The sequence below is a fragment of the Bison bison genome, unplaced genomic scaffold (genome assembly GCF_000754665.1).
Source record: "Bison bison bison isolate TAMUID 2011002044 unplaced genomic scaffold, Bison_UMD1.0 scf7180017864215, whole genome shotgun sequence".
Classification (NCBI taxonomy): domain Eukaryota; kingdom Metazoa; phylum Chordata; class Mammalia; order Artiodactyla; family Bovidae; genus Bison; species Bison bison.
This window is the reverse complement of record NW_011494787.1, coordinates 4221726-4235892: the sequence shown is the minus strand read 5'-3', so window position 1 is coordinate 4235892 and position 14167 is coordinate 4221726. Positions and strand designations below refer to the sequence as shown.

General features: G+C 34.8%; 1 protein-coding gene across 2 annotated transcripts; it reads left to right on the top strand.

Moving 5' to 3' along the window:
- The first annotated feature begins 379 nt into the window (after positions 1-379).
- On the top strand, positions 380-13850 carry ETAA1 (Ewing tumor-associated antigen 1). Of its 2 annotated transcripts, none has more exons than XM_010845336.1 (6): positions 380-725; positions 1885-2013; positions 2274-2350; positions 6109-6221; positions 6472-8513; positions 13579-13850. In XM_010845336.1, the coding sequence occupies exons 1-6, from the start codon at positions 515-517 to the stop codon at positions 13692-13694; spliced, it is 2688 nt and encodes an 895-aa protein (XP_010843638.1). In that variant the 5' UTR covers positions 380-514; the 3' UTR covers positions 13695-13850. The 2 variants fall into 2 exon arrangements, with proteins under 2 accessions (XP_010843638.1, XP_010843637.1); XM_010845335.1 differs by having other exon boundaries at positions 380-737.
- Positions 13851-14167: the final 317 nt, after the last annotated feature.

The following is a 14167-nucleotide window of genomic DNA, read 5'->3' as shown; positions in this document are numbered from 1 at the left end:
CTTTGTTAATTTATGAATTTAATAACTTTTCCTACGTGTTTTGATTTTCTATGCACATATCATCTATGGAAGAAGTTTTGTCTTCCTTCAGATTCCTGTACTTCCTCTTTTTCCAAAAATTAAAACCCACAATAATCTGAACCCGAGTAATGTGTTATTCTAGTTGTAAACCCAATAAAAAAGTGCCAGAGGACTCTTTCCACCTCGCATGCTCTAGCTCTGAGCCTCTGTGGCCAGACCAACACCCCTTAAATCATTTCCAATGCGGACGAATCCGAGCAAACAGAGCAGACACGGACGCGGGCTGCGCAGGCACGGACGCGGGCTGCGCAGGCACCCTGGTCGCCCCGCCCCTCGTCCCGACGCAGCCAATCAGCGCCCTCCTCTTACGAGGGTCCCTCCGATCAAAATGGTGGCGGTCGTTGGCTTGCCGTCCCGCTTTTAGTTCCATTGCTCTACTGCTCCCGTTGCAAAATGTGAAAGGAAACGCTGCCAGTGGAGGGGGTCGTGGGCCATGAGTCGGCGAAGGAAACATGGGGACAGCTCTGGCCTGAAGCAAACGCCGCGCAAAGCGATGGCGACTGAAGAATGCAGTTTGGTGTTCGAATCGGGAAAGAGGCGGCTGAGGGCGGCCCGCGGCTCGGGGCCCCAAGGGCCAGGAGAGAGGCCTCCCCGGCCCTTGCCGCAGCAAGACCAGCCTCCAGTAGCCGCTTCGTGCAGTAAAAGTAATACCGAGGGTGAGACATGGGCAGCGGGGCCTCCATGGGCCTCAGCGCCTCAGTTTTAGAGCCCCGGGTGGGGGTGGAGTCTGAAATCGTGTTTTCTTTCCCTGGGCTTCTCCCTCAAGAGTTCAAAATTAACCAGAAAATATTCCCCCACGACTTTCATCCCCGAGTATGAGCACTGCCCGGTTAGGCTTGACCACCACTTATCGCCCCTGCCACAGGAATAAGTTGTGGGGTTTACCTCAGGGAGGAGCGCTGATTTCTAGGCTGCTTCTCCAGGCATCTGCAGTGGCATAGCGATGAGAAATAATACCTTTTAAAGCCTTCAGGTTATGCCTAGAGGGGTTATTTCACCTTAAACTGTTTGCCCTGACCAGATTTTAGTGAAGAGGCCATATGAAATACAGTTACCTGTATTCTCAAGATCTCGGTGATGTTTTACCTTACGAATAAACCGGAAGTTCCTTTGTATGAAGTTCCTTTGTATAAAGTTCCTCAAAGTAGGAAACTGTGGGCCTCCAAGTATATCATTCTGATCACTTTTAGGTGTTTCATTTTTTTTTAAAAGATTTCTGATGAATCCTGATAGGAATTGAAACTCTTAAGAGCTGTTTCCTAGAGCATGTTCTTAAAATAGAGCTTTTTACCTTGTTTGTAGTTTACTTTCACAAAACAATTGCAGAATAAACAAAAAGTGGTATTTGACAGAACGTAACTAAGAAATGGCTCACTATAGTTTTTTGAAATAATTAGTGTAAATTGGGTAGGGTTGCCCAAAGGAGGCTAAACACAGACTATTTCTGAAGTTGCTGTTGAAATATTTTTCATTTTTGAAATGTGTTTGTAAATTACAGGTGGTTCCAAAAGCCTCTGAGTTCCAGTGGAGTGGCTAGCTTATATAGTATTGTCCATTTATAGAGCTATTAGATTGTCTTAAAGTAATTATTATTTACAATGTAAAGTTTGTAAAGTACTACTGGGATTTTTATGTGAAACAAACGTTTCAGTTGTGGATAAAGTAATATAGTCATCACTGGGAGAAAATTTTATAATTGGAACATAAAAAGTAATTTAGCTGAGGTATTTAACATTAGCGTGTTATGAAGTAAAGTAATCCTTTAGAATGCAATAATAGTTATTTTCATCTTATTTTGTATAGAAAGATATGAGACACCAAAGAGAATGCTGCAAATGGATTTATTGTCATCTACCTTCAGTTCTCCTAATGATCCAGATGGACAGAATGATATCTTTTGGGATCAGAATTCTCCAATGACAAAACAATTAGGTAATTTGTCATTAACAGTTTTATCTGGGTGAATATTTGATGATTAGGATTTAACCTTAGAATTTCAGTCAGATATTCACATCAGGAACTTTTATACAGCAGATGTTTTTCCAAAATCTTAAGTGATTTTGTTGCTGTGATAGGCATATGATGTCAGAGTGCTTAGTGATTTAAGTCATGCTAATTGTTTTCTATAAGAAGTGACTGATATTTTTAGAAATTTTTGTTTATAATTTATATGAATTTCTTTGTTTCTTTAGATAAAGGAAGAAAAAAGCAGCTTTACACCACAGATAGTGATGAGATCTCACATATTGTTAATCGTATTGCTCCTCAGGTAAATATAGGTAATTTTATAGTGTATTTTAGAACAGTGAAACAAATGGCAGTAAGTTTTGTTTGTAGTTCATTTATGTGAAAAATATTTTGTCTTATTCAATTCTCTTCTCCAAAAACAGAGCAGCACAGATTACTTTTACCTTTTCTACCTCTGAAATGCATGTTTTGAAAAAAGGAACATAATGTAAAGTTGGAAACATATATTTTTCTAAGCATATGTTTTATTTTTTAGAGATGATTTTTAACGAGAGCCTTGTTTTTATTTTGTTTTTAATGTTATTTAATAATACATGGTTATTATTTTTCAGGTTACTAAAAGAATAGAATCAGACAATAAAAATTTAAACTTCAAAATCTTTTTTTATTGTTATTATTATTTTAACTGTCTGTAGTAGTGTTTTCCCAGTTGAAACTGCCTTTCTTAATACTTGTGAACTTAAAATATCGTCAGGAAACATTAGAGTGGAAAAAAACTGGATTTGGGTTTAGTACTAAGCCTTCTGTGGCAACCCCTAAGCAAGTCACTTGACTTGCCAGGTGGCACAGCGGTAAAGAATCTGTTTGCCAATGCAAGAGACGCAGGAGACATGGGTTCAGTCCCTGGGTCAGGAAGATCCTCTGGGGTGGAAAATGGCAACCCCCTCCTGTATTTTTGCCTTGGAAATTCGACAGACATAGGAGTCTGGTGGCTACTGTCCATGAGGTCTCAAAAAGTTGGACTTGACTGAGCATACACACACATACAAGAAGTCACTTAAACTATCTGAACTTTAGTTCATTTAGTTACTAAAATAGAATTATTACTTGTCTTGCTCTCTTTCTTGTATTATTGTGATGATTGAATTAGATAAAAATTGTAAAGACTACTACAAATACTAGGTATATTAAAATTAAGTATGATAGTTAAATTATTTGCTGCAAAAGAACTGTGTTCAAAAGTTTCTTCTTCATTTCAGCTCTTGTGATGCTTGAGTAAGTCACTCTCTGCTCTGGACCTTTTTCTGTTTTTTCTTATTTAGCAACATTTAAATCCAGAAAACATCCAATTTTTATTTAGTGTCTTCACAGGAAGTATGATATTTTCCTTGATGTGGCCTCAGATAGTGACTGTATGTTGACCATAAACAATACATGGTGTTGGCCCAAACTGTGGGTACAAGGATCACCATCATCCTGGTGGAGGAGACAGGAAATAAAGTTTTTCTTAGTGGCTATAAAACATCCAAAATTACAACTAGCACAGTCAAAAGAGCTCTGTTGCTACTAGCTCTTACTTTCCATCTTTGGCATGTCATAGAAATACATTTTACATAGAGTTCATTAGTTAAATAGCATTTATGCCATATATTACTTGCTACGTAAATTAACAATAGATCTTCATTAAATTGTTGATTTTACACGAAAGAAGCATAATAAAATGTGTTTGGACTGGCCAGCCTAAATAGTGATAAAAAAAAGGTAAGTAAATTATTGAACTCTTAAGTAGGCTGGAAATAGTTGCTCACATAAATGGCAGTATTATGCAAGTGATAACTTGTGTATAAGAAAAAATACAGTTAAATTAGTTGTTTTTACGTAATACCCCTTTCAAGTGAGCACTTTTAAAGCGTATAAATCTTTGGTAATATCAAGGTCTGTTTAGGAACTTGTCATGTTCCAGAATGGCATAGATGAGTTACCCTCCTCAAATAATTATTTAAATCACCTTAATAGTTCCAGAGATATATTTTAAAATTTGTACTTTTAATTGATGGGGCTTTCCTGGTGGCTCAGTGGTAAAGAATCCACCTGCCAATTCAGGACACGTGGATTCAATCCCTGGGTCGGGAATATCCTGTGGGGTAGGAGATGGCAACTTCAGTTTCCTTGCCTGGGAAATCCCATGGACAGGGGAGCCAGGTGGGCTACAGTCCATGGGGTCACAAAGAGCTGGACATGACTCGGGGACTAAACAACAAACAGCAATAGTTCCAGAGATGACATTTTTTAAAATTTGCATTTTTATTTTAGTTGATCAGTCATTTTACTTTCTTCGGGATACTTTTCATACAGTATTGTTTGTTTGAAGATGGTATATATTTTTCCATCATTTTTATACAACTCTGCACAGTATACTCTAGAATTAAATGAACTAATGTGCTTAGATACATTTTACAGCACCTGGATTGTACTATGTAATTATTAATGAGGAATTTTAAAAAATGTAACATTTACAATAATATAAAAACCATATATAGGACCCATGTATTTATATAACTGGATATATAAAGTTATTATACTTTTATTCTCTAAAAATGGAGTGAATTTAAAACTACTTGGTAAATGGACCAAAAAAAAATTTGTAATTAAATCATTAAGAATGTTATCTTCCCAAATTCAAGATTGTTGAAACAAAAGGGAAGCTATGTATTGAGTCTAAAATATCAAAAGTATTGCTTTTCTTGAGTGTTTGCAAAGCTGAAAACTGCTAGATTCAATTGGACATCTAAGGAAACTACTTTTTGATTGATTGATGATTTTGAAGTACCAAGTTGTAGGCAACTTATCACCTAACTTTCTAGTGTATAAACATGAACTGACATCTTTATGCTCAGCATTTTGCTAGATGCTGAGTTATCATAGAAACTGTCCTTGCCTTCAAGTAATCTGTAATCTAGTGATTAGATTATTTTGTGTGACAGTTGCTTGTTTATATTCATTCCAGGTACTATAAAAATAGAGTAGAAAATGATTAACTTGTTTATTTTGTTGGTTTGGTTTGTAACTAATAATAAATTCATTCTCTTAATTTTGTGCATGATCAAGTGACTAAAAGGTATAAAAGAAACATGTAGGACTAAAATGGCTTTTTTCTAGCCTTAATACTACTTAAAACTTCTTTACCCACTTTGTCTACTTAATTTTGTTCTTCTCGCTACCTCATTCACAGCATCAGTTCTAATCTTGCCATTATCTCTAACTTGGTCCTGACTTAATGCTTAATTTTCTTAGTTCTATCTAAGTGTTGTCAATTCACGTCAACATGGATTGTCCAACTTAGATAAATGTTATAATGGCAATAGGGAAAATTTGGAGATTCAGGTAATACAGAAAGAACTCCCTGTTTATTTTTTTATTCCTAATTCTGATAATTCCTGCTGCACAGTTTATTTCTAGTACTAATGTTTATTTTTATCAATATCTTAGGACAACTGAAATAAATTGATCGGTTTTCTTTTGATAAAAATATGTACTTTTATTATTGAATATGTATTTCTATTCTGCAGTGGCTTCCACAGTGGCTCAGATGGTAAAGAATCTGCCCGCAATCAATGCAGGAGACCTGGGTTCGATCCCTGGGTCAGGAAGGTCCCCTGGAGAAGGGAATGGCTATATACTCCAGTGTTTTTGCCTGGAAAATTCCATTGACAGAGGAGTCTGGCAGGCTACAGTCCATGGGGTCGCAAAGAGTCAGACATGACTGAGCAACTAACGTGCATTTCTAATTAAATTCTTAAAAACTTAAAAGTTTTTTGAAAATATGGAAATCCCAATTCTGAGTGTTTTCATTCCCTAAAGCAAGTAGATCACTTCTTGCAACTTGTTATTACCATCCTCCAGCTTTTCATTGTTTTGAAGTTTGTTTAATTGCTGTCACTTTACCAGAATTTATTCCTTTAAGAAAATAATTCTACATAATTAAAGTGGGTTTTTGTTTGGTTAGTTGTTTTTGTACTTTCACATCTCTCTTTTTTTTTTTTTGCCCTTCTACCAAAGGATGAGAAACCAACAACAGACTCCATGCTGGGCGTGTGGATTGGTGACACTGCCATTCCTTGCACTCCTAGTGTAGCAAAAGGAAAATCAAGAACAAAACTCAGCTGCACAAAGTAAGTTTAAACTTCTCAGTTTTTCTGACATTCAGTGAAGTGAATATTTTTAGTATTTTGTTTGGGCTTTGTGTGTATGTCAAAATGGTTATAAATTATTATCCTTAACTTTGACATGTAAAGTTTTGAACTTATTTATGTCAGTATATGTTAAAATTTGTGAGTTTTAATATTAAAACATGTTAAATAACGGTTGAGTATTTATGACTTTTAGAATATCTACATAATTTTTGAAATATTTGTTTAATAGGTTAAAATCACAAAATCAAGAGGAAGAACTTATGAAATTAGCTAAGCAATTTGATAAAAATATGGAAGAGCTGGATGTGATTCAAGAGCAAGACAAGAGAAATCATGATCTTATCCAGATGATTTCAGAAGCAGAGACTTCACTTAATTGCAGAGATAATGTACAGATGCAGTTGCTGTGTGATACAGTTCCTGAAATAGATAAGGCTCTACTAAAGAAGCCAGTGAAAGAAAACACAAAGATATCTGTGGTAAATGATCAAACCAGCAGTCAGAAGCCATTTGACCAAAATGCTGAAGCAGCCTTTATTGCCATGTTTGATGGTTCTACTCAGAAATGTAGTGGACAATTAAGCCAAGATTTGTCAGATTCTTTCTTGAAAACCAGTAATACTACCTTTGGAAAGAAAAACACTTTGAAAGAGGAGAAAATCATTACTAATGAATCTGTGGTCACTGAAAATCTGCCAAGTAAAACCCTAGGATCACTTTCTCATCAAGTCGATAATCCTGGAATGACAAAATCATATGTAACTTTCTGTACTAAGGAACCAGGAACTTTTAATAAGCACATTGATACTTTTACTACCAGTGATTTTGAGGATGATTGGGAAAACTTACTAAGTAATGAACCTTTTGTTATGCAGAATATTGAAACGTCTGAGCTGTTCCCTGCTCCTAAAACAATCCAAATTGCTGATCAAAAGGAAATGTGTTCCTTTAACAGTAAAGAGGCTAAAAGTAAGTCAGGAATGAATAAAAGTGTAGATGTCAAGTTAAGAGATTCAAAAATTTTACAAGGTCTTCCTTCAAATACATGGAACAATGAATTAACAGATGCTGAAAAATACAGATTTTCACCAAAGCCAAATGATAAACCAAATAAATTATCAACCACTGGAAATAAAATGAAATTGGAGAAATCTTTTAATATAGTTGTTAATCAAGACAAAATTCAAGACTGTGCAGTTGCATCTAATCTGACAAAAGTAAATGAAGATACTCATACTAAATTTAATTGTAAAGTAAATGCTTCTGAAAAGAAATCTGCTTTGAAACCAGGATGTTCTAATAAGTCCATTTTTAATCAGTCTTTGAAGGTGCCTGCTAATGTCAAGCCTTTCGGCTCAGCAACTTTGGGCAGTACAACCAGTGTTTGTAACCCAGATCAGACTAATGGATCAAAGTTAGGTTCTTTCTTTGATGATTGGAATGATCCATCATTTACCAATGAAATTGTTAAAGCATGTCATCGGTTAGAGAATAGCTGGGAAGCAGATGACGTAGATGATGATATATTATACCAGGCATGTGATGATATTGAAAGACTAACTCAGGAGCAAGATATTAGAGTTGACAGCAAGACATCAGAAAGTGTACTTGAGATCAATAATAGTTCTAAACATGGAGCCAAAAACGTGTTTACTACACCTAAACAAGGAAGTCAGTTGATGCAGTCAAAGCACCTGAATCTGAACAGCATTTCAGCACAGACATCTTCATTGGCAAATAGCTTACAAATAAATAAATCAGTGAAGATGGAGAGAGGGGAAATGTATGGAAATTCTCCAGGATTTTTAGGTGCCACGACAAATTTGAGTATACACTCTAAGAACTCAGACTGTCAGATAAGTAATCTGCATGTCTCTTGCAACAACCCTGATGTACCAAAACAAGTGAATAGTTCTAAGTCAGTTCTTACAGGAAGTTCAAGTTTGAATGTGGGTTCACATCATATGAGTACAGAAATTGCTGCTTCTAAGAACAGATTGAGTACCCTACATCTATCCAAGAGCACCACAAGAGGTAAAGCTCAGAGTGACCTTAACAGAGCAGTTAGATTGTCTGAGTACGTGTTTACAAAGATGAAAAATTGTCCGATGCTTTCCCCATTTAATAACAGTTCTGTAACAGGAAGTATTTCTGATACCAAAATAGCACAGGGTTTGGAGAAGAATAAAACTGTCAACCCGTTACCTGGGAAGGCTGTTCAACAGCAGCCTTTGGTGAAATTTTCTGAACCTTTGAAACAACCTTCAAAAGGTATGTATGAAACAGTGTTCTTTGAAAAATAGCCAGACTAGTTCTTTGTTGTATTGAATTTTCATAACATATATGTTAAAGACTATTCTGCTTTAACTAGAAGTCTTAAAGTGATTCTTACAAATAATGATGCTGGAATATACAAACACTGGGTGGTTTGTGTTTTTAAAAGACTGCATTGAATTCTTGGCCAACATATAATACAGTGACTATTATAGTTGCCAATCAGTAAGTATGTGTTGAGTCTTTTCTGAATTATTTCCTAGAAAATTTTACTTATACATCTATGTATTACTGTCTGAGAGTCGTTGTGTTCACTGAAATACCTCACTGTTTTAAAATTTGAGTAATTGTCTATTTTTAGCAGAACAATATGTGAGGGTTTAGAGCATTCTACTTAAATGCCTTTGCTAGAATACTATCTGATATAAAACTGTTAGCTATTATGGTTAGAGTTGTTATTTAGTACATCTTGTGATCTTTGATTCTTTCCAGTTTTTCTTTTCCCCCAATTTTCCTTTCTATCTCTCAAGTTCCATTGTTTTTACTTCAAAAAATGTATCTCAAAATGGTCCATTTTTCTCACTCTCTGCTGTACCACCCTTATGCAAGGCAACATTGCCTGACTGGACTGCTGCAGTTCTTCTACCTGTTCTCTCTCATTTCTAGTCTCCAAACAGCAAACTCATCTTTTAAAACAAGGTTAAAAAAATAAAAAGCAAGTAGACATATTTGGCATTCCTCTGCTTGAAGACAAGCTTCAGGCACCACTCATCGTATTTCAAATAAAATCTTAATTTACACCCTGATGTGCAAGCCTGGACTGTCTCTATAACCTGCCTGTTCACTTTTTTCCTTGCCTTACCTACTAGATTTCAGCTACCCCAGCTGTATTTGAGTTCCTCAAACAGAATAGGTTCTTCTGTAGTTCAGGAACTTTGCTATTCTCAGCTAACACTACTGCCTTCAACAGTCTATAAATGCTTTCCTGTTATTTTCAGTCATCTCTCCTCTTTTATTTCCTTAATTTCTTTTGTCACAGTTTGCAGTCAGATATTGATTACCATCTCTCTCATCAGTGAATCTAGGCTACCATAGCAGCTGCCATTTAGAAGATGTTTAATAAATATTTGAGTGAACATTATACAATATAATCTGAAAAGTCTGTCATTCACTGATACTGTAATAATTTTTTAAAAGGAATATTTCTGGCATAACTGTGTGTGTTTCTTAATGCCCAGTGCTCTTCAACAGAAACCTGTATCCCCACATGCATACACCAGATCTGCTAGCTGGTTTCCATTTATCTCTTAAACACATTGTGTTTCTAACTACTCAGAATGATTTTGATTCACTTTCTCAGTTATGCCAGTAGCCCGTGCTAACTTGTTTTACACCATTTACTATGCTGGCTTGTAAATATTGACTTTTTACATCAGTCTCCCTCACTTGAGGCTAACATTAGGAATTTTACCTATTATGTAGATCAATGTTGATATGGTAATGGAGTTTTTAGTTTCTTTTAATAGTAGATTTTCTGTTTAGATTCTAAATGATGCTTTTGTTGGCATTATCACTACAACTTTCCTGTTAAGTGATCCCTCACTTTAAAAAAAATTTGCAACAGTAATAGGTTATTGTTTAAAAGTAAAAAGTATAAGTTAATTTGACATAAAAAGGTAAGTCCTCTATTTCTCCTTTTTTCTAATGATTTTTCAGGGAAAGCCCCTGTTAATAGCATTTTCTGCAAGTATAAAAACGTAGGGGTGAAGGATGGTGTGTGTGTACCTATACATTTATTTAAATAGTTGTAATTATATAGCAAAGACTATTTGACAGCTTGATTTTGCTTTCACTTAATATATTGTAACTGTCTTTTTCCTGATAGTAGATAGAGATTTGCTTTAGTCCTTTGAATCTCTACATAGTATGTAGTTGTATGGATGATACCATAATTTATCTGTTTCTCTATTGATGGAGGTTTAGTTTGATTGCAGTTTTTTGCATTATAAGCAGTCCAGTGTGCCAGTGAATATTCTACATAAATTTGCACATGCTCATGAGATTGTATCTGTTTGAAAATTGATACAAGATTCACAATATTTTAAATGTTGATGGAGATCTTTAAATCTTACCCCTAATTACATCAGTTTATTACTTTTATCAATACTGACAATGAATACGCTACGTTATCACCCAAACTAGATATTTTGAAACTTTAAAATTGTTGTCAATTGATAGTAGTTTCAGATATTTGTTTATATTTAAGTACAGTTAAGTGAGTCATTCTTCCAGTGTGAATTAACTTAATTATACTTGTAAGTCCATTAAAGACTAAGTCTCTCTGGAATATGTGAGTTTCTCCGAAACTCCTGTCTACTATTTTATCAGCATTGTTTTTTATGGACAGACTCTTTCAGTTTACTTTACAGTTTTTCTGTTAAGTTTATTGATAGTACCTAATATTCTAATTAATATTAACCTTGTTGACATTTTCTATTATTGCCATTTCCTTTTACTTTGGTGTAGCAAGCTGCTCTGCAGCAAATACCTTTGGCAGGGTGGGCGGGGTGGGGGATACTTCTAACTACCTCATTGTTTTAAGTTAGATTTGGCTAATTGTGGCCTGTCCAAATCCAGCCTATATAACCTGTTTTTTGTACAGCCACCATATTAAGGTGATTTTCACTTTTTAGATGGTTGGAAAAAATGAAAAGAATAATAATACTTAATACCTTTTGAAAACTATGTGGAATTCATGTTTCATTGTCCATAAACAAACTTTTATTTAAACATAGCCACATCATTTGTTTATATGTGTTGCCCATGGCTGTTTTCATGCTGCCGTGACAGAGCTGAATAGTTGCCACAGGAAATCCTATGCCTCTTAAAAGTTAACATATTTTTGGGTCTTTTACTGAAAAAAAGGACTTCCCTGGTGGCTCAGTGATAAAGAATCTGCCTGCCAATGCAGGAGACACAGGTTGGATCCCTGAGTTGGGAAGATTCCCTGAAGAAGGAAATGGCAACACGTTCCAGTATTCTTGCCTGGGAAATCCCATTGACAGAGGAGCCTGGAAGATTACAGTCCACAGGGTTGCTAGAATCAGACTCGGCTTAGTGACTAAACAGCAACTGAAAAAAAAAAGTTTTTCACCCCTGCTTCAGGATTAAGATTTGAAAGAGCCATTTTTGTTTTGTTCCTCGCCAGTAGTTGGAGCCCTTGGTATGTATTTTTATCGAAGAAATGAATGGCTCTTCCAAAATCAAATTTTCCCTATGTGACTTTATTGTATCTTTTGAAATTAATTTGTAGAATACCACATAACCAACTGAGGTGCCAGTTTTAGGGAGCTATGTTCTATTCTGCCATGGATTATTAACCTATTTTCCTTCTAAATTTACAGTCAACTGAATGTAAATTGTGTGTGTGTTCTGAGTTTCTTGTGTTTCTCCGCTTTCAGACTAAAATAATAAATTAGTCAAGCTAATTTAAAAGTATGTTGTATCTTTCTATAAGAAAAAATAGCTGCAGTCTATAAGATAATTGATTTAGAAAGTAAAAGGCAACAGAATCACCTGGGGAATTTGAGATATATATCTCTTACTCTGAGCACCCTCTCCCATTTCTGATTATACTGGGGACAGAAGGAGAGAGTGATGATATATTTTGGGTAAATATCTACGTTGGTTAACAAGAGAAATGTCTTATAACAACTATATTCTGAATCTCTGTAGATGTCACTGTAGATATTATTTCTCTTGTTAACAGTACTACTGATTCTTATTCTTTAAAGGGTAAATTTTACAACATATACAGTTTCACCAATACACAGTCACTTAAATATGTATTTGGATGATGGTCTTGATTTTAGAACATTAAATGAAAAAATGTTGGCTAAAATTTTGAAGTCTAATTCTTAGTAGCATTACATAAATAATCTAATATTTTAGCTCAGAGTGATTTGGCTTAACTGTGGAATTAAATTCATTTTATTAGAACTCAGAATTTTGGTAGAGGCAGAATTGGTTGTGTTAAATTTAAGACACGTTGTTCATTTCATAGTATGTTTATCTGAAGTATATACTAAGGTATGTTGCATAAAAAAATATCAGAATGCTTCATATTTTTTAAAAAGATTTCATACTGAAAATTTTATGCAGACATCCTGCTCCTTGAAATAATTTTCCAATGTTTATAGAAAATATATCCTCCATCTAAAAATACAGTATTTGACAGTGAATTTTATGTTTATTGACATGATAGGTTTCACTCTATTACTGCAAAATATTTTTCTTAAACAGCTGAAATGAAAATCTCTGAGATCTATAGAGGAAAAAAATGTAGGCGTAGGAATATTAACATCAGTTATAGTAAAAATATATATTTGAAGTATTATTAATATCTGATTCATTTTATTTTGAGTACATTTCTATTAAAATCTATGTAACATTTAAAATTCCAGTTTGTTTTTAAAATATATTCATTTATTGGTTATATAAATTAGGTGTCATTGTTCATAAGAATTATTTGCTGGGTAGTCAAAATATAGTTTTTAATCAATTTTATCACCCTGTGAGAAGAGTACATCAAAGAGATTGATCAGTTCTTGATTTCATTTTGGCCTGGAGCCGTGTACTGTATCTGCATTTGTAGTCTTATACTTAATAGTTTAGGATGGGCCCCCTTGATGGCTAGGTTGTAAAGAATCCTCCTGCCAATGCTAGAGACATGAGATGCAGGTTCAGTCCCTGGGTCAGGAAGATCCCCTGGAGAAGTAAATAGCAACCCACTCCAGTATTCTTGCCTGATAAACCCCATAGACAGCGCCTGACAGGCTACAGTCCATGGGGTCACAAGAGTCCCACAGGACTTAACAGTTAAACAGCAACAACATGGTTGAGTAACAAAACCAAAGACATTCTTTACCATCTGAGTCACCAGGGAAGCCCAATAACAAAACCAGTGTGGCAGATCTGGGTAATGAAAAAGTAAAAATTAAAACTCATTCAGAATGATTTTATAGTCTTTAAAACTAATATCTATATTTGGTTTCATTTTTAGAAGAAGAAGAGAAAAATAGAAAGTGTTCTCCGGAAGAAATTCAGAGAAAAAGACAAGCAGCGCTGATTAGAAGAATGGCCAAAGCACAGGCATCATCTGTAAAGAAAGGCAGATGATTTATTTAATGAAATGTTACTTGGGAGATAGACAGTTGATAACTATCTATGATAGGAAATGTTTTTCTTGATTTCTCCATGAGAAATTTAATGCTGAGTTATAAAGCATGGACTTCTGCTATATTTAATAAATCAGTGTTTATGTGGTCGATGAAACCTTTCCTTGGAGATGTATATTGAAGTTAATTGCATGTAAGTTTTGGAAGTTCAGTAAAGTTAGCAGTTAGGTAGTAGAATTATGCAGAGGAAAGTTTTATTTTTAAATACTGTGATTACAGAGGGTCATCCCAAAACTCCTTAATTTTTTATTGTTAATTGTTTTCCAAATACAAAACTTCAACCTACTAAGTTAATAGAATTTTTTGTTGTTATTTTCAGTAACTGTTCCTTAAAGTTTTTATACATTTCTGAAATTTAATTAATACTTTCATATTCTTAGGAACATGGATGGTAGGAAATAAAGGACTTCACTT